We start from the raw sequence: 17483 nt of genomic DNA on the forward strand, positions 1-17483 counted from the left end.
TGTCTTCACACAGAGCTATACAGACCTTAAATATGGGGGGTTTAAGTTCCAGTGTAATGGCTCCTTATAAAAAAAATTATAATAGACATAAGATCAGAGACTTACCAGAGCAGAAAGAAAATAATACATTGAAATATAAATCTATTGCAGGTCTGGCATGCAAGGCTTGAAATCACTCTTCCTTCCTTCTGATTATGAGTACGTATTGATTTCCACAGCACCAATATTTCCTTTTTGGTATTAGTGAGTAGGTAAGGAAAGTAGAATTTAAATAACTACCAAAGTACTAAAAAGCTCCGAAAGACTTCTCCAATGAGGCTATCGTTTCCTCCTCTTCTAGTTCCGTCCTGATACAATTAAGGGCAGCTGAGTTCCTTTACTCCTATCTCTGCCCGGCTGTTTTCTTCTGACTCTTCATTCCAACTTAAAGAAAAAACTTGAATATACTGGTCAGGGTCTCTGGGTTGCAAACGAAGTTGGAGGTGCAGGAAGCGAGTGATTCTGGCTGCAGGATCGCAGTAAAACAAAGACACAGAGGCTTGGTGCCGCAGCTAAAATGTACCGCAAGCACAAGCCCCCGGGAGCGCGGGCATCAGCCAGTTGCGGTGTCGTGGCGGCGCCTCCGGGTGCCGCTGTTGTCCGACGCGAACCGGCGCTGCAGCCGGAGCCGCAGCGTCCGGCCCCCGCAGGCTGCTCGCTCGCACGGCGCCGGTCGGAGCCGCAGCGGCTCGGGCAGCAGCGGCGAGAGGCGGCACGGAGCGGGGAGCAGCGGCGTCCGAGTGAGCGGTGCGGTCGCTGCGGAGAGCGTCCGGGAGAGAGGAGAGCGCGGCGAGCGCTGCCGAGAATGGCGGGCGTGCAGGGGCCGGGGCGCGGGCGAGCAGCCGGGCGAGTGCTGCTGTCCGCTCTGCTGCTGGGCTGGTGCTGCCGGGCGGCGCCGGAGCGGATCCGTTACGCCATCCCCGAGGAGCTGGGCAGAGGCGCGCTGGTGGGGCCGCTGGCGCGGGACCTGGGGCTGAGCCCGGCCGACCTGCCGGCACGCAAGCTGCGGGTGGCGTCCGCGGCGAAAAGGCAGCTGAAATACTTCTCCGTGAGCGAGGAGACGGGCAACCTGTACGTGAGCGAGCGGCTGGACCGGGAGGAGCTGTGCGGCGAGTCGGCGTCCTGCTCCGTCAGCTTCGAGGCGCTGGTGCAGAACCCGCTGAACGTTTTCCACGTCGAGGTGGCCATCCAGGACGTCAATGACAACGCGCCGAGCTTCCTGCAAGACATTTTCCAGCTGGAGATCAACGAGTTGACTTCTCCCGGCACCCGGTTTTACTTGGGCGTCGCCGAGGACGCGGACGTGGGCAGCAACGCGCTGCAGGGCTACGAGCTGGAGACAAACGGGTACTTCGCGGTGGAGACGAAGCAGAGCCAGGACGGCAGCAAGTTCGCGGAGCTGGTGCTGCGCCGCGCGCTAGACCGGGAGAGCGAGCAGAGCCTGCGGCTGGTGCTGACGGCGCTGGACGGCGGCGAACCGCCCCGCAGCGGCACCGCCCAGCTCCGCATCAACGTCACGGACGCCAACGACAACGCGCCCGTGTTCGCGCAGGAGCGGTACAGCGCGAGCCTGCGGGAGGACGCGCCGCTGGGATCAACGGTGCTGAACGTCTCCGCCTCTGACGCCGACGCCGGCACCAACGCCCGCATCTCCTACGGCTTCGGGAAAATGCCGGCCAAGGTGCTTCAGACGTTTGTGGTGGACGCAGAGAGCGGGACGATCACGCTGCGGGAGGCATTGGACTTCGAGGACACACGGTCGTTCAGCCTGGCCGTGGAGGCGCGGGACGGGGGCGGTCTGGTGGCGCACTGCAAGGTGGAGGTGGAGGTGCTGGACGTGAACGACAACGCGCCCGAGATCACGCTGCTGTCGGTGTCGAGCCCGGTGCCCGAGGACGCGCCGGTCGGCACGGTGGTGGCCCTTCTGAACGTGGAGGACGCGGACTCCGGGGAGAACGGTCAGGTGTCGTGCGAGCTGTCGGGCGAGGCGCCGCTGTCGATCGTGGCGTCGTCGGGCGGCTCGTACAAGGTGGTGACGTCGGGTGCGCTGGATCGGGAGCAGGCGTCCGAGCACCGCGTGACGGTGGTGGCCCGGGACCGGGGCAGCCCGGCGCTGTGGAGCCGCGCGGCGCTGGTGCTGGAGGTGTCGGACGTGAACGACAACGCGCCGGTGTTCGAGGAGGCCGCCTACAGCGCCTACGTGTGGGAGAACAACGCGGCGGGCGCGCTGGTGCTGCGCGTGAGCGCGCGGGACGCGGACGCGGGCGCCAACGGGCGCGTGAGCTACTGGCTGGCGGGCGGCAGCGCGGGCGCGGCGCCGTACGTGTCGGTGGAGGCGCGGAGCGGCGCGGTGTACGCGCAGCGCTCCTTCGACTACGAGCAGTGCCGCGAGTTCGCGGTGGCGGTGCGGGCGCAGGACGGCGGGGCGCCGGCGCGCAGCTCCACGGCCACGGTGCGCGTCTTCGTGCTGGACCGCAACGACAACGCGCCGCGGGTGCTCTGGCCGGCGGCGGGCGCGGGAGCGGAGGGGGCGGGATCCGGCTCGTCGCCGTTCGAGGTGGTGCCGCGGTCGGCCGAGGCCGGGTACCTGGTGGCCAAGGTGGTGGCGGTGGACGCGGACGCGGGGCGCAACGCGTGGCTGTCGTACGAGCTGGTGCAGGCGGCGGAGCCGGCGCTGTTCCGCGTGGGGCTGCACAGCGGCGAGGTGCGCACGGCGCGGGCCGTGTCGGAGAGGGACGCGGCGAAGCAGCGGCTGGTGGCCGTGGTGAAGGACCACGGGCAGCCGGCGCTGTCGGCCACGGCCACGCTGCACGTGGTGCTGGCCGAGAGCTTGCAGGAGGCGCTGCCGGAGCTGAGCGAGCGGGCGGCGGGCGCCGACTCGCCGGCGGAGCTGCAGTTCTACCTGGTGCTGGCGCTGGCGCTGCTCTCCGCGCTCTTCCTGCTGAGCGTGGCGCTGGCCGTGCTGGCGCGGGTGCGCCGGGCCGGGCCGCCCGCCGTCCTGCGCTGCCTGGGCGCGCAGCGCTTCTCCGTGGCCGGCGCCGCCTTCCCGGCCGACTTCTGCGAGGGCACCTTGCCCTACTCCTACAACCTGTGCGTGGCGCCGGGCCGCGCCGGGCCCGAGCCCGCTTGGCTGCCGCCGCCGCCCAGCCTGCCTGCGGAGGAGCTGCTTCTCGTCGGGGAGCCCTGCGCGAAGACGAGCCCCAGCAGCAGCAGCGTTGTCGGCGCGGGAGAGCCGCCCGCCGAGCCCGTCGCCTCTCAGGTCTGTAAACCCGCGCGGTCTTTTTCTCTGTGCCTTTGCGAGCCTCCCGAGTATGCTGGGCTGCGGGTTCTTCCCTTCGAGATTCGGGGGTGCCCATCTCTGATTCCGCGAACTGTGGAAGTACCAGTGATAGCGCAGAGATGTGTGATAATTTGCGTAATCCTTGCTCAGGATGTTTCCCTTTTATCAGTCCTTCGGCTCTTCTCCAGAGTAAGAATCCAAGCAAGGTGGTATTCTGACTACTAAACCCAAACACATTTCTGTCTTTGTAGAAAAAGTCTACTTGATCGATATCAAGTCTTGATTTGGTTCATAAAACATGGGCTAAAGCTGTTTCAGTGTTGCTTTCCAAACGTGTCTGAGAGTCCATGAATGCAGAAGCTACAGATTCTTGCGTTGCATTTAGAAATGGGAGATGTAATGAGGCTGATTCGACTTTTCCAGGCATTACCGGCTAAGTTTCTAGTACACTTACTGAACTTAATTTTCTCTTTTTTTAATACTCTCTTTTAATTTTCTACCATCGTGACTATGACAGCGATTAACACGTAGAATGTAAATATCCAGAACAAAAGAAGTATCGCTTTATCGATTTTTTTTCTCTCCCCGTTCTACTTAAGTGTTCTACTTATTTAACGTGAAGTGTTGGCTTCACGGTGTTTGGTTTAGGTTTTACTTCTTTTGGATTGAAATGAGGTTCCCGACGGAGCGCGTATGTGCATCGCTGCCTGTTGCCTAGGGGAGGGTTCTAATCCACAATTCCGCAGTGATGGCTGGAGAAGGGGGAGATCGGAACACTGATTCCAAGCAGCCCCCCGTATGGAGGTGGCAAGCAGCAAGTCGCGAGGGAAGGGCAGTCCCTGAGCAGGTCTCCTTCTGACAGGGGAGTCAACATTGGCGCCTTGTGCTGCGGGTCGGGGTTGGGCAAAGCGATGTAGGTGATGGAATTCGGGGCTGAGGCTTTTCTGCAGTGCAGATGGGGTGATTGCCGTGCTATCACGAATATACGAAGTCGCCCTTATAAAGCCGTTAGTTGCAGCGGGTAGCGCGCGGTGGCTGCAGTGCCGGGAGGAGGCTGCGGGCGCCGCTGTTGACCGAGGAGGAGCGAGAGGAAGGCCGGAGCGCTGCAGGCAGCCCCGCCCGCTGCCGCCCGGCTCGCTCGCTCGCTCGCTGGCTGTGTCGGCTCGGCGGACGGGCGGTTTGCGAGCGTCTCCGCGGTCCGGAACCGTGCTGCACCGAGGCGGAGGGGCCAGGACCGGGAGCGGGAAGCTGATCGTCGTTCAGCGACGGTACGGCGGCAGAGATGTGTCGGGCGGGTAGTCGGTGGGACCGGCGGGAGCGAGCCCTGCTGTGGTGCGTGCTGGTGGCGGCGTGGGAGGCGGCGTGGGGGCAGCTGCGCTACTCGCTTCCCGAGGAGATGCCGAAAGGCTCGTTCGTGGGCGACGTGGCCAAGGACCTGGGAATCGACATCACCGCCCTCCGACAACGCGGTGTTAGCTTGGTCTGCGGAGGTCGGACGCAGCATTTCGCACTGCACGGTCAGACGGGACATTTAGTGACGGCCGAGAGGATTGACAGAGAGCAGCTGTGCCGGCTGGCGGAGAAATGCGTGCTGCGCTGTGAGGTGATAGTGGAGGGGGAAATGCAGGTTCACGGCATCGAAGTGGAAATCACGGACATTAACGACAACGCCCCCAGCTTCGGAGAGGCAGAAACAGAGTTCAGGATGAGCGAAACGGCGGCGCCGGGGTCGCGGATTCCCCTGGCCGAGGCTCACGACCCGGACGTGGGAGCGAATTCGCTGCAGAGCTACGAGCTGAGCGGCGACGAGCACTTCTCGCTGGCCGTGCAGGCGGGTCCCGGCGGGCATCAGCGTCCCGAGCTGGTGCTGGCCAAGGCGCTGGACCGGGAGCAGGCGGCGTTTCACGAGCTGGTGCTGAGGGCGAGCGACGGCGGAGAGCCGGCACGGACGGGCACGGCGCGGATCCGCGTGGCCGTGCTAGACGCCAACGACAACGCGCCCGTGTTCAGCCAGGCGGAGTACACGGTGCATGTGCCGGAGGACGTGCCCGTGGGCTCCGTCCTCGTCACCCTCACGGCCACCGACGCCGACGAGGGCCTGAACGGGCAAGTGAAATACTCTTTTAAGAGACGGTCGGAGATGGAATCAGAGGTTTTCCAGCTGGACTCGGAGACGGGAGCTGTGACGTTGTTGCATCTCCTGGACTTCGAGGAAGCGGCTATGCACGAAGTACAGGTGCAGGCACACGATGGCGGAGGACTTTTTGACACGGCGAAAGTGTTGATTACGGTGACAGATGTCAACGACAACGCGCCCGAGATTTCGGTGCGGTCGGCGCTGAGCGCGATCTCGGAGGACGCTCCGGCGGGGACGGTGGTGGCCCTGCTGCACGTGCAGGACCGCGACTCGGGTCCGAACGGCGAGGTGCGGTGCAGCATCGCGGAGCGGCTGCCGTTCCGCCTGGAGAAGAGCTTCGAGGACTACTACCGCGTGGTGACGGCGAGCGAGCTGGACCGGGAGGAGGTGTCGGAGTACAACGTGACGGTGCGGGCGGAGGACGGCGGGTCGCCGTCGCTGCGGAGCGGCGCGGTGCTGGCGCTGCGGGTGCTGGACGTGAACGACAACGCGCCGGTGTTCGCGGAGGCGCGCTACAGCGCCCGTGTGCCCGAGAACAACGCGGCGGGCGCGCTGGTGCTGACGGTGCGGGCGCGGGACGCGGACTGGGGGCAGAACGCGCGCGTGCGGTACCGGCTGTGGGAGGGGCGCGTGCGGGGCGCGCCGCTGTCGTCCTACGTGTCGGTGCAGGCGGAGACGGGCGCGCTGTACGCGCTGCGCTCCTTCGACTACGAGGAGGTGCGCGAGGTGGGGCTGTGGGTGCTGGCGGAGGACGGCGGCGCGCCGGCGCTGAGCAGCAACGTGTCGGTGCGGCTGGTGATCGTGGACGAGAACGACAACGCGCCGCAGGTGCTGTACCCGCCGGCGGCGCCGGGCGCGGGCTGGGCGGGCGTGGAGCTGGCGCCGCGCTCGGCCGAGCCCGGGGCGCTGGTGGCCAAGGTGGTGGCGGTGGACGCGGACGCGGGGCAGAACGCCTGGCTGTCGTACGAGCTGGCCAAGGCGACGGAGCCGGGGCTGTTCCGCGTGGGGCTGCACAGCGGCGAGGTGCGCACGGCGCGCTTCCCGCTGGCCCGCGACGCGGCGCGGCAGAGCCTGGTGGTGGTGGTGAAGGACCACGGGCGGCCGGCGCTGTCGGCCACGGCCACGCTGACGGTGGTGCTGGCCGAGAGCGTGGCCGAGCTGCTCTCGGAGCTGGGCAGCGCGGCGGCGGCGGCGGGCTCGCCGGGCGAGGCGGCCGGCAGCCTGACGCGCTGGCTGGTGGTGGCCGTGGCCGCCGTGTCGTGCCTCTTCCTCGCCTTCCTGCTGCTGCTGCTGGCGCTGCGCCTGCGGCGCTGGCGCCGCTCGCAGCTGCTGCCGCCGGCGGGCAGCGGCGCCTTGCGCGGCGTCCCGGCCTCGCACTTCGTGGGCATCGACGGCGTCCGCGCCTTCCTGCACTCCTACTCGCACGAGGTGTCGCTCACGGCCGACTCGCGCAAGAGCCAGCTCCGCTTGTCGGGCGCCAGCTGCTGCGACACCCTCCCGGCCCGCCCGCCGCCCGACGAGCCCGCGCCGCTGCTCGGGGAGGACCCCGCCGCCGTCCCGGTGAGTGTCTCCGGCCGCGCTCGCTCCGCGACGCCTCCCGGTGCTGCTGCTCCTCTGCTCTCGGTCCTCTGCCCCTTTCGCTGCGAGGAGGGGGAAGCTTCGTAGGTGCAGGCTGGGCGGTTCGAGGCGCGGAGGAGATACATGAGGAGGGGGTGTTTGATTGAGCGGGGGAGTCCGGGCAGGTGGGCGTGAGGAGCTGCTGAAGGTCGCCGCAGAGACGCTCTGCTCCTGTCCCTGCTGGGTGTCCAGCGGTCGCGTCCTGCAATGCGAGTTGCTTCTTCCCCTAGAAGACGTGTTCTTGCTGCTGGGCTGGGAGCCTGGAGGGTCCTTCCTTGGTGTTTGCAGGCTGTCGGCGATGCTTAACAAACAAACAGCTCAAGTGGGTACTTAGCACGAAAGGTTTTACTGTAGGCTTTGTGAAGAACAAAAGTCGCTACCTGCCAATCAGCCTAATCACTTAATTACCCGTTAAGTGCCGCTTAAGCACCTGAATTGTGTGCCTACTCTAAGCGCTGCTATGTAGAAAAGAATGTTGCTATCCCTTTCTTTCTGGGGCTTTAACATCTTTCCAGGTAAGTTTTGGCTTAGCACGTTCTCTCGATCTGTACGGGCAGCCCTGGTAATTTCCTCCTCAGCGCCAATAGGGAAATGTGGGATGCGGCAGCTGTTGGTCAGGTTCCTCCTTTCCTGCTGCATGGTGTTTCCCGTGAATGGCAGTTCTTGAGCACAGACGTGCGGGGATGTTCAGGGAGCGATGGGACATGTGAGGAGGGGGAGTGTGTGCAGGGAATCTGGGCAGGTGGGCGTGAAGAGTTGCTGGGGGTCCTTTCGGGGTGCCTCCAGGCTGTCGGCGATGCTTAAGAAACAAACAGCTGAATTGGGTACTTAGCACAAAGGCCCGAGTGGGGCTACCTGCCAATCAACCTAATCACCTGATTACCCACAAAGTGCCGCCTAAGCACCTGAATTGTGTGCCTACTATAAGCGCTGCTATGTAGAATGTCCTGATCCCTTTCTTTCTGGGACTTTAACATCTTCCCAATGAAGTCTGGGCTAAGCACTGTCCCTCCGTCTGTACTGGGAGCCCTGGGAGTTTCCTCCTCAGCGCCATAATGAGAAATGTGGGAGGTGGCAGTTGTTGATCAGGTTCCTCCTTTCCTGCTGCATGGTGTTTCCCGTGAATGGCAGTTCTTGAGCACAGAGCTACCCTTTGCAGTTACGTTTGAGCGTGACGTGTCTGCCAAGTTGGCAATCTGCTGGTGTAGGATGACGGTGTCTTTTGGTTTGATACTTTTAGCACTGGGTCTTTCTCGGGGCTGCACGTGGCTTGTGCCCTTGAGAACGTGTCACACTTCTTCGAACTAGTGCTGGGAAAACTTTGTCGTGAGCAGAGAAATCCCTTTGCCCTTGTTGTGATCCTTGCTGTGATCTGGGGAGAAATTGTGTGTGTAAGTTTTCCTTCAGTGGTGTCTGTCTGCAGAGGTCATTTTCCTGTCGTGTGATGTCTGTGCAGGGTGACACATTCTGTGTGTCCAGGCAGGTCAGGTGAAGAAGTTTGCTGAGGTTGGACTTTTGACTGTTGGAAAGATGGAAAGAGGCTGCAGAGGTTACTGTGTTTCTGTGGCTTTGGTGTGTGGTGTGAGCTTCTGTGCGAGGCTGCTGCGGAGTTGGTACCAGCTTGATACCCTTGTGTTCCTACTGAGTAGCCATGATCTGAAGTGTTAAGCTGTGATTCCTTCCCTTCTGCAGGTTTCCCATTCTGGCCTTGTGGTTTGATGTGTCGCTTTCATTTTGAGTGTTTTTGTTTTGTTGGAGTTTATTTTTTCTTCTACGCTAATCGGTCTGGTTACTCTTAAACATAAAAATATCGTTTATCATTTTCGGGCTGTGGAATACTTGATTTTGCTGTGATTGGTCAATACTTTGTACTTTCTCTGTGGCCTTACTCTTTATTTATCTAATTTTATGTTTGTGTATTTTGTAGCACTTGAAACCAGGCACCGTAGTCTTCCACAGAGTGATCTCCTTTTTTTAAAGCAATAGAAGTTTCAGGAAAGGAAAGCAATTACCTCGAGTTTCCAAATTCGTGGTATGTGAAGCGACTGAAATTATTCAGGTGGTGATGATGTGTCCTTCCCGCTCCGTGGCTGTGAACCGTGTCTTGATGGTTTGTGTTCTGAGACTTCCATTGAGTGCAGCTAAGTGTTGGTGTTACTGTGGAAACTGAGAAGGATCGAGTACATTTCCATAGGTGTTGCACTAAGAAAGTTTTTATCCTTTCCATTTTCGGACCAGTCCACCCTGCGTGTTGTGGGTGAAAATTAGTGTTTGTGTCCTGAAAAAAATGCCTTCTCTAGTGTCATACTTGTGACTTTCATTTTTCAGACTCTTTTTTTGTTGCTTATTTTCTGTAGAAGTCTTTGACTGTCCTGGGAAAGGGAGATGTCATATCGCGTATATCTCAGGGACCCCACGGAGCAGTGTGCCACAGTCCTTAACGCATTGCTATTTGAAGTACCCTGGGGGCATGGGTGCCTTTTTGTGCACTGCCCATGTTCGTAGATGTACTTATTTACCCCATTCACTGAAATGAGAAACTGTTAGGGTTTTTTGGGGTTTATTTTGGGTTTTTGTTTTTTTTTTTTTTGGGGGGGGGGGGGGGGGCGGGTGGGGAGTGTTAGGGGAATCAGATTGTGTTCCCAGTTCCAGAGCTAGAAGCTTTGTACAACTGGGAGATTTTACCGATACTGCTGTTGTATAGCACAGGGATCGCCATGATCTACCGGTCTCAGTCGCTCTTAGAGGTATAGAAAAGGGAGATAAACAAGACTCCCATTAATGAAAACGGTGGATTCTGTGCTTCTATTATACAATAGCTTCTCTTCGTGAAGGGCTTTGTACTTGCTGCTTCTCAGTACGGATTTAAATAAAATAAACAGCCGAGGAAAAATAATCCATGGCAACATTAGAGACTGTTTGGAGTATATCCGACATTCGCTGCAAAGGGTAACAGCTTGTACTTACCTGTGCTCTTCTGTACGAGGTCTGAGCGCTCCTGCACAGCTCGGTAACGCGTTTCGCTGCCAGAATCTTAATTTCCACATCAGAACAGGGCTGCTTCGTTCGCCTTTCGGCGGCTGTGACACAACTCCCAAACGGGAACATGAATCTCACTTTTTCGTACCCGATGGTGCCGACGCCCGTCAGCTGCTGCAGCGCGGCTCGGGGCGCAGAGACCGAACCGCTGGAATCCATCAACCGGTTGCGGTGTCGTGGCGGCGCCTCCGGGTGCCGCTGTTGTCCGACGCGAACCGGCGCTGCAGCCGCCGCAGCGTCCGGCCCCCGCAGGCTGCTCGCTCGCACGGCGCCGATCGGAGCGGCAGCGGCTCGGGCAGCAGCGGCGAGAGGCGGAACGGAGCGCGGAGCAGCGGCGTCCGAGCCGGCGCCGAGATCGCGGCCCTCGGGAGAGCTGTGAGCTCGCTGCGGAGAGCGTCCGGGAGAGAGGAGAGCGCGGCGAGCGCTGCCGAGAATGGCGGGCGTGCAGGGGCCGGGGCGCGGGCGAGCAGCCGGGCGAGTGCTGCTGTCCGCTCTGCTGCTGGGCTGGTGCTGCCGGGCGGCGCCGGAGCGGATCCGCTACGCCATCCCCGAGGAGCTGGGCAGAGGCTCGCTGGTGGGGCCGCTGGCGCGGGACCTGGGGCTGAGCCCGGCCGACCTGCCGGCACGCAAGCTGCGGGTGGCGTCCGCGGCGAAAAGGCAGCTGAAATACTTCTCCGTGAGCGAGGAGACGGGCAACCTGTACGTGAGCGAGCGGCTGGACCGGGAGGAGCTGTGCGGCGAGTCGGCGTCCTGCTCCGTCAGCTTCGAGGCGCTGGTGCAGAACCCGCTGAACGTTTTCCACGTCGAGGTGGCCATCCAGGACGTCAACGACAACGCGCCGCGCTTCTTAAGGGACAGTTTCTATCTCGAGATCAACGAGTTGACTCCTCCCGGCGCCCGGTTTTACTTGGGCGTCGCCGAGGACGCGGACGTGGGCAGCAACGCGCTGCAGGGCTACGAGCTGGAGACAAACGGGTACTTCGCGGTGGAGACGAAGCAGAGCCAAGACGGCAGCAAGTTCGCGGAGCTGGTGCTGCGCCGCGCGCTGGACCGGGAGAGCGAGCAGAGCCTGCGGCTGGTGCTGACGGCGCTGGACGGCGGCGAACCGCCCCGCAGCGGCACCGCCCAGCTCCGCATCAACGTCACCGACGCCAACGACAACGCGCCCGTGTTCGCGCAGGACCGGTACCGCGCGAGCCTGCGGGAGGACGCGCCGCCGGGATCGACGGTGCTGAACGTCTCCGCCTCCGACGCCGACGCCGGCACCAACGCCCGCATCTCCTACGGCTTCGGGGAAATGCCCGACAATGTGCTTCAGACGTTTGCGGTGGACGCAGAGAGCGGGACGATCACACTGCATGAAGCACTGGATTTCGAGAACACACGGTCGTTCAGCCTGGCCGTGGAGGCGCGGGACGGGGGCGGTCTGGTGGCGCACTGCAAGGTGGAGGTGGAGGTGCTGGACGTGAACGACAACGCGCCCGAGATCACGCTGCTGTCGGTGTCGAGCCCGGTGCCCGAGGACGCGCCGGTCGGCACGGTGGTGGCCCTTCTGAACGTAGAGGACGCGGACTCCGGGGAGAACGGTCAGGTGTCGTGCGAGCTGTCGGGCGAGGCGCCGCTGTCGATCGTGGCGTCGTCGGGCGGCTCGTACAAGGTGGTGACGTCGGGCGCGCTGGACCGGGAGCAGGCGTCCGAGCACCGCGTGACGGTGGTGGCCCGGGACCGGGGCAGCCCGGCGCTGTGGAGCCGCGCGGCGCTGGTGCTGGAGGTGTCGGACGTGAACGACAACGCGCCGGTGTTCGAGGAGGCCGCCTACAGCGCCTACGTGTGGGAGAACAACGCGGCGGGCGCGCTGGTGCTGCGCGTGAGCGCGCGGGACGCGGACGCGGGCGCCAACGGGCGCGTGAGCTACTGGCTGGCGGGCGGCAGCGCGGGCGCGGCGCCGTACGTGTCGGTGGAGGCGCGGAGCGGCGCGGTGTACGCGCAGCGCTCCTTCGACTACGAGCAGTGCCGCGAGTTCGCGGTGGCGGTGCGGGCGCAGGACGGCGGGGCGCCGGCGCGCAGCTCCACGGCCACGGTGCGCGTCTTCGTGCTGGACCGCAATGACAACGCGCCGCGGGTGCTCTGGCCGGCGGCGGCCGTTCGAGGTGGTGCCGCGGTCGGCCGAGGCCGGGTACCTGGTGGCCAAGGTGGTGGCGGTGGACGCGGACGCGGGGCGCAACGCGTGGCTGTCGTACGAGCTGGTGCAGGCGGCGGAGCCGGCGCTGTTCCGCGTGGGGCTGCACAGCGGCGAGGTGCGCACGGCGCGGGCCGTGTCGGAGAGGGACGCGGCGAAGCAGCGGCTGGTGGCCGTGGTGAAGGACCACGGGCAGCCGGCGCTGTCGGCCACGGCCACGCTGCACGTGGTGCTGGCCGAGAGCTTGCAGGAGGCGCTGCCGGAGCTGAGCGAGCGGGCGGCGGGCGCCGACTCGCCGGCGGAGCTGCAGTTCTACCTGGTGCTGGCGCTGGCGCTGCTCTCCGCGCTCTTCCTGCTGAGCGTGGCGCTGGCCGTGCTGGCGCGGGTGCGCCGGGCCGGGCCGCCCGCCGTCCTGCGCTGCCTGGGCGCGCAGCGCTTCTCCGTGGCCGGCGCCGCCTTCCCGGCCGACTTCTGCGAGGGCACCTTGCCCTACTCCTACAACCTGTGCGTGGCGCCGGGCCGCGCCGGGCCCGAGCCCGCTTGGCTGCCGCCGCCGCCCAGCCTGCCGGCGGAGGAGCTGCTTCTCGTCGGGGAGCCCTGCGCGAAGACGAGCCCCAGCAGCAGCATCGTTGCCGGCGCAGGAGAGCCGCCCGCCGAGCCCGTCGCCTCTCAGGTCGGTATACCCGCGCGGTCCTTGTCTCGGTGCCTTTGCGAGCCTCCCGAGTGTGCTGGGTTGCGGGCTCTTCCCTTGGCGGCGGGGTCGGAGGCTGCTGAGTTCTGCTTCCGCGAACCGTGGAAATAATTGTATTGGCACAGCAATGGTTGCTGGGTGCTCGTTCCTCAAAGCCAGCAGAGCACACACAGGAGCTAAACAGTACTGACCTTGTTACAGGATTACCTGCCTGCATTTACCGTAATGAGTTAGTAACTGCCGCGTTATCTAATATTGGTCAAGCATATTCAGTTTAGCACACAGGCTCCTTGAAGGTGTATATGTGTGTTAATTTGCGTAGTCCTTGGGCAGGAGGTTTCCTCTTTATCGGTCCTTCGAATCTTCTGCAAAGGAAGAGTTGTTAGCCAGGCAATGTGGTTCACTGACTACTAAACCCAAACACTTTTCTGTCCCTCCTGAAAAAAGTCTACTTGATCGATATCAGGTCTGGTTTTGGTTCATGACACTTTCGGGATGAGCTTTGTAGTTTTGTCTACAATGCTTGTAGAGTCCTAAATGGTGTGTGTTGGGTACGGGAAAATCAGATCCTTGCTGTGTGGAATGTGATCTTCTAAGTCTATATGGCAGAGGCATACATTTGACCTAAGTTCCTTCCTTCGCATTTTGTGTTTGTCAGTCCCTTCTTCCCGAAGCGCCTGGGTGACAAGTAGACAAAAAGTCGTTGGGTAATGCTGTTTCAGGGTTGGGTTTCTAAAGGAAACGTGTGTGAATCTACAGGTTGTGCCTGCTGTACTGTGCCTACCCACAGGGAGACTGTTGCAGGAATGGGAGCAGTACTGAGGCTGAGCGATTCGTTCATTTCTTTCACACTTTTTGTTGTTCCCCTTCTCCCCTTCCCGTGATCCAAACTTTTCACTCAGTGATTGAGCTTTAAAATGGTGAAGAAACCCCACCCAAATTACAACTGAAAAAATCAAGCCGCAAACAAAATCAAAGCACCATCTAGCACGTCTTTTAATTGTTCGAGGGTTTATTCTCTTTTGCATCCTTCTTTCCTTCAATAATTCTACATCTTTTAATGTGAGGAGTAGGCTTTTTGTTTGTCTGTTTTGATTTGGGGTGGCTTTGTTTCAATTACTCAATGTAATCTCAAAGCCGAGAAAGTTGGGGGGTTTTTGTCACCAGAACTCACAAAGGTTATTCTGTGTTGAACGTGAAGAAATGTCTTTACGGTTTTTGGGTTTTAGGCCTTTTTATTATTAATATTTTTATAAAAGATGTAGTTCCGAGCAACACTCAAGTAGAAAATCGCGAGGGCGGGGCAGTCCCTGCTCAGGACTCCTTCTAACTGGGGGTCTATTTTGCTGCCTTGTGCTGCAGGTCAGCGTTGGGCAAAGCGATGTGGCTGGTGGGATTCCGGCATGAGGCTGCTCTGCCACGCACAAAGTGGGAGGCCGATGTCATTGAGGCCCGCCAAAATCTCTGGAATTCGGGGTGAGGGCTGTGCTTTTGGACTGGTAGAACACAGCACAAATACTATGTGGCACGAAATAATAGGAAGATATGATACCGCCCTTCCAAAGGAGCCAACCAGCGCTCGGTGGCTGCAGTGGTGGGACTCCGGGCTGAGGCTTTTCTGCCGTACAGATCGGGTGATTGCCGTGCTATCACGAATATACGAAGTCGCCCTTATAAAGCCGTTACTCGCAGAGCGCAGCGCTCGGCGGCTGCAGTGCCGGGAGGAGGCTGCGGGCGCCGCTGTTGACCGAGGAGGAGCGAGAGGAAGGCCGGAGCGCTGCAGGCAGCCCCGCCCGCTGCCGCCCGGCTCGCTCGCTCGCTCGCTGGCTGTGTCGGCTCGGCGGACGGGCGGTTTGCGAGCGTCTCCGCGGTCCGGAACCGTGCTGCACCGAGGCGGAGGGAAAGGAGGCAGCGTCCGGGGCAGGCGAGCCGGGAGCGGGAGGCGGATCGTCGCTCGGTGGCGGTGCGGTGCCGAAACTCCCGCGGCGGAGATGTGTCGGGCGGGGAGTCAGTGGAGCCGGCGGGAGCGAGCCCTGCTGTGGTGCGTGCTGGTGGCGGCGTGGGAGGCGGCGTGGGGGCAGCTGCGCTACTCGCTTCCCGAGGAGATGCCGAAAGGCTCGTTCGTGGGCGACGTGGCCAAGGACCTGGGGATCGACCTCACCGCGCTCCAACAACGCGGCGTCAGCGTCATAAACAGAGATCGGACGCAGTATTTCGCTCTGCACGGTCAGACGGGACATTTAGTGACAGCGGAGAGGATTGACAGAGAGCAGCTCTGCGAGACTGTGCAGCAATGCGTGCTGCGCTGTGAGGTGATAGTGGAGGGGGAAATGCAGGTTCACGGCATCGAGGTTGAAATCACGGACATTAATGACAACGCCCCCAGCTTCAAGGAGACTGAGCTGGAGGAAAGAATGAGCGAGATGACGGCGCCGGGGTCGCGGTTTCCCCTGGCCGAGGCTCACGATCCGGACGTGGGAGCGAATTCGCTGCAGAGCTACGAGCTGAGCGGCGACGAGCACTTCTCGCTGGCCGTGCAGGCGGGTCCCGGCGGGCGTCAGCGTCCCGAGCTGGTGCTGGCCAAGGCGCTGGACCGGGAGCAGGCGGCGTTTCACGAGCTGGTGCTGAGGGCGAGCGACGGCGGAGAGCCGGCACGGACGGGCACGGCGCGGATCCGCGTGGCCGTGCTGGACGCCAACGACAACGCGCCCGTGTTCAGCCAGGCGGAGTACACGGTGCGTGTGCCGGAGGACGTGCCCGTGGGCTCCACCCTCGTCACCCTCACGGCCACCGACCCCGACGAGGGCCTGAACGGGCACGTCAAATACTCGTTTAAGAAAATCGCAGAGAAAGCCTCGAAGATTTTCCTGCTGGACTCGGAGACGGGAGTGATCACGCTGTTCCATCCGCTCGATTTCGAGGAAGCGGCTATGCACGAACTGGAGGTGCAGGCGCGGGACACCGGAGAGCTTTTTGATACTGCGAAAGTGTCGATCACGGTGACAGACGTCAACGACAACGCGCCCGAGATTTCGGTGCGGTCGGCGCTGAGCGCGATCTCGGAGGATGCTCCGGCGGGGACGGTGGTGGCCCTGCTGCACGTGCAGGACCGCGACTCGGGTCCGAACGGCGAGGTGCGGTGCAGCATCGCGGAGCGGCTGCCGTTCCGCCTGGAGAAGAGCTTCGAGGACTACTACCGCGTGGTGACGGCGAGCGAGCTGGACCGGGAGGAGGTGTCGGAGTACAACGTGACGGTGCGGGCGGAGGACGGCGGGTCGCCGTCGCTGCGCAGCGGCGCGGTGCTGGCGCTGCGGGTGCTGGACGTGAACGACAACGCGCCGGTGTTCGCGGAGGCGCGCTACAGCGCCCGTGTGCCCGAGAACAACGCGGCGGGCGCGCTGGTGCTGACGGTGCGGGCGCGGGACGCGGACTGGGGGCAGAACGCGCGCGTGAGGTACCGGCTGTGGGAGGGGCGCGTGCGGGGCGCGCCGCTGTCGTCCTACGTGTCGGTGCAGGCGGAGACGGGCGCGCTGTACGCGCTGCGCTCCTTCGACTACGAGGAGGTGCGCGAGGTGGGGCTGTGGGTGCTGGCGGAGGACGGCGGCGCGCCGGCGCTGAGCAGCAACGTGTCGGTGCGGCTGGTGATCGTGGACGAGAACGACAACGCGCCGCAGGTGCTGTACCCGCCGGCGGCGCCGGGCGCGGGCTGGGCGGGCGTGGAGCTGGCGCCGCGCTCGGCCGAGCCCGGGGCGCTGGTGGCCAAGGTGGTGGCGGTGGACGCGGACGCGGGGCAGAACGCCTGGCTGTCGTACGAGCTGGCCAAGGCGACGGAGCCGGGGCTGTTCCGCGTGGGGCTGCACAGCGGCGAGGTGCGCACGGCGCGCTTCCCGCTGGCCCGCGACGCGGCGCGGCAGAGCCTGGTGGTGGTGGTGAAGGACCACGGGCGGCCGGCGCTGTCGGCCACGGCCACGCTGACGGTGGTGCTGGCCGAGAGCGTGGCCGAGCTGCTCTCGGAGCTGGGCAGCGCGGCGGCGGCGGCGGGCTCGCCGGGCGAGGCGGCCGGCAGCCTGACGCGCTGGCTGGTGGTGGCCGTGGCCGCCGTGTCGTGCCTCTTCCTCGCCTTCCTGCTGCTGCTGCTGGCGCTGCGCCTGCGGCGCTGGCGCCGCTCGCAGCTGCTGCCGCCGGCGGGCAGCGGCGCCTTGCGCGGCGTCCCGGCCTCGCACTTCGTGGGCATCGACGGCGTCCGCGCCTTCCTGCACTCCTACTCGCACGAGGTGTCGCTCACGGCCGACTCGCGCAAGAGCCAGCTCCGCTTGTCGGGCGCCAGCTGCTGCGACACCCTCCCGGCCCGCCCGCCGCCCGACGAGCCCGCGCCGCTGCTCGGGGAGGACCCCGCCGCCGTCCCGGTGAGTGTCTCCGCCCGCGCTCGCTCCGCGACGCCTCTTGCTGCTGCTGCTCCTCGTCTGCCCTTGGTACTCTGCCCCTTTCGCTGCGAGGAGGG

At 63.0% G+C, this 17483-nt stretch overlaps 2 protein-coding genes and 1 pseudogene across 3 annotated transcripts in view; all 3 read left to right on the forward strand.

Moving 5' to 3' along the window:
- Positions 1–556: 556 nt before the first annotated feature.
- Positions 557–7121, forward strand: LOC311195513 (uncharacterized protein; the record flags this gene model as incomplete). Its single annotated transcript, XM_084268916.1, is given in 4 exon segments — positions 557–3387; positions 4270–4475; positions 4478–4582; positions 4585–7121. Coding segments are annotated over 4 exon segments (5679 nt in total).
- A 3424-nt stretch (positions 7122–10545) lies between these two features.
- LOC311195514 (protocadherin gamma-B5-like) lies at positions 10546–13093 on the forward strand (annotated as a pseudogene). Its single transcript has one exon. The product of its transcript is annotated as a protocadherin gamma-B5-like (transcript).
- Positions 13094–14442: 1349 nt separating this feature from the next.
- LOC311195471 (protocadherin gamma-A10-like) overlaps positions 14443–17483 on the forward strand; it is a 63481-nt gene continuing 60440 nt past the window's right edge. Inside the window, 3 exon segments of the mRNA XM_084268875.1 lie at positions 14443–14812; positions 14815–14921; positions 14923–17388. Coding sequence (XP_084125001.1) covers positions 14503–14812; positions 14815–14921; positions 14923–17388 — 2883 coding nt within the window. The 5' untranslated portion in view covers positions 14443–14502.

This window comes from Gallinula chloropus, assembly GCF_964237585.1.
Source record: "Gallinula chloropus genome assembly, chromosome: 10".
In the NCBI taxonomy this organism is placed as follows: Eukaryota; Metazoa; Chordata; class Aves; order Gruiformes; family Rallidae; genus Gallinula; species Gallinula chloropus.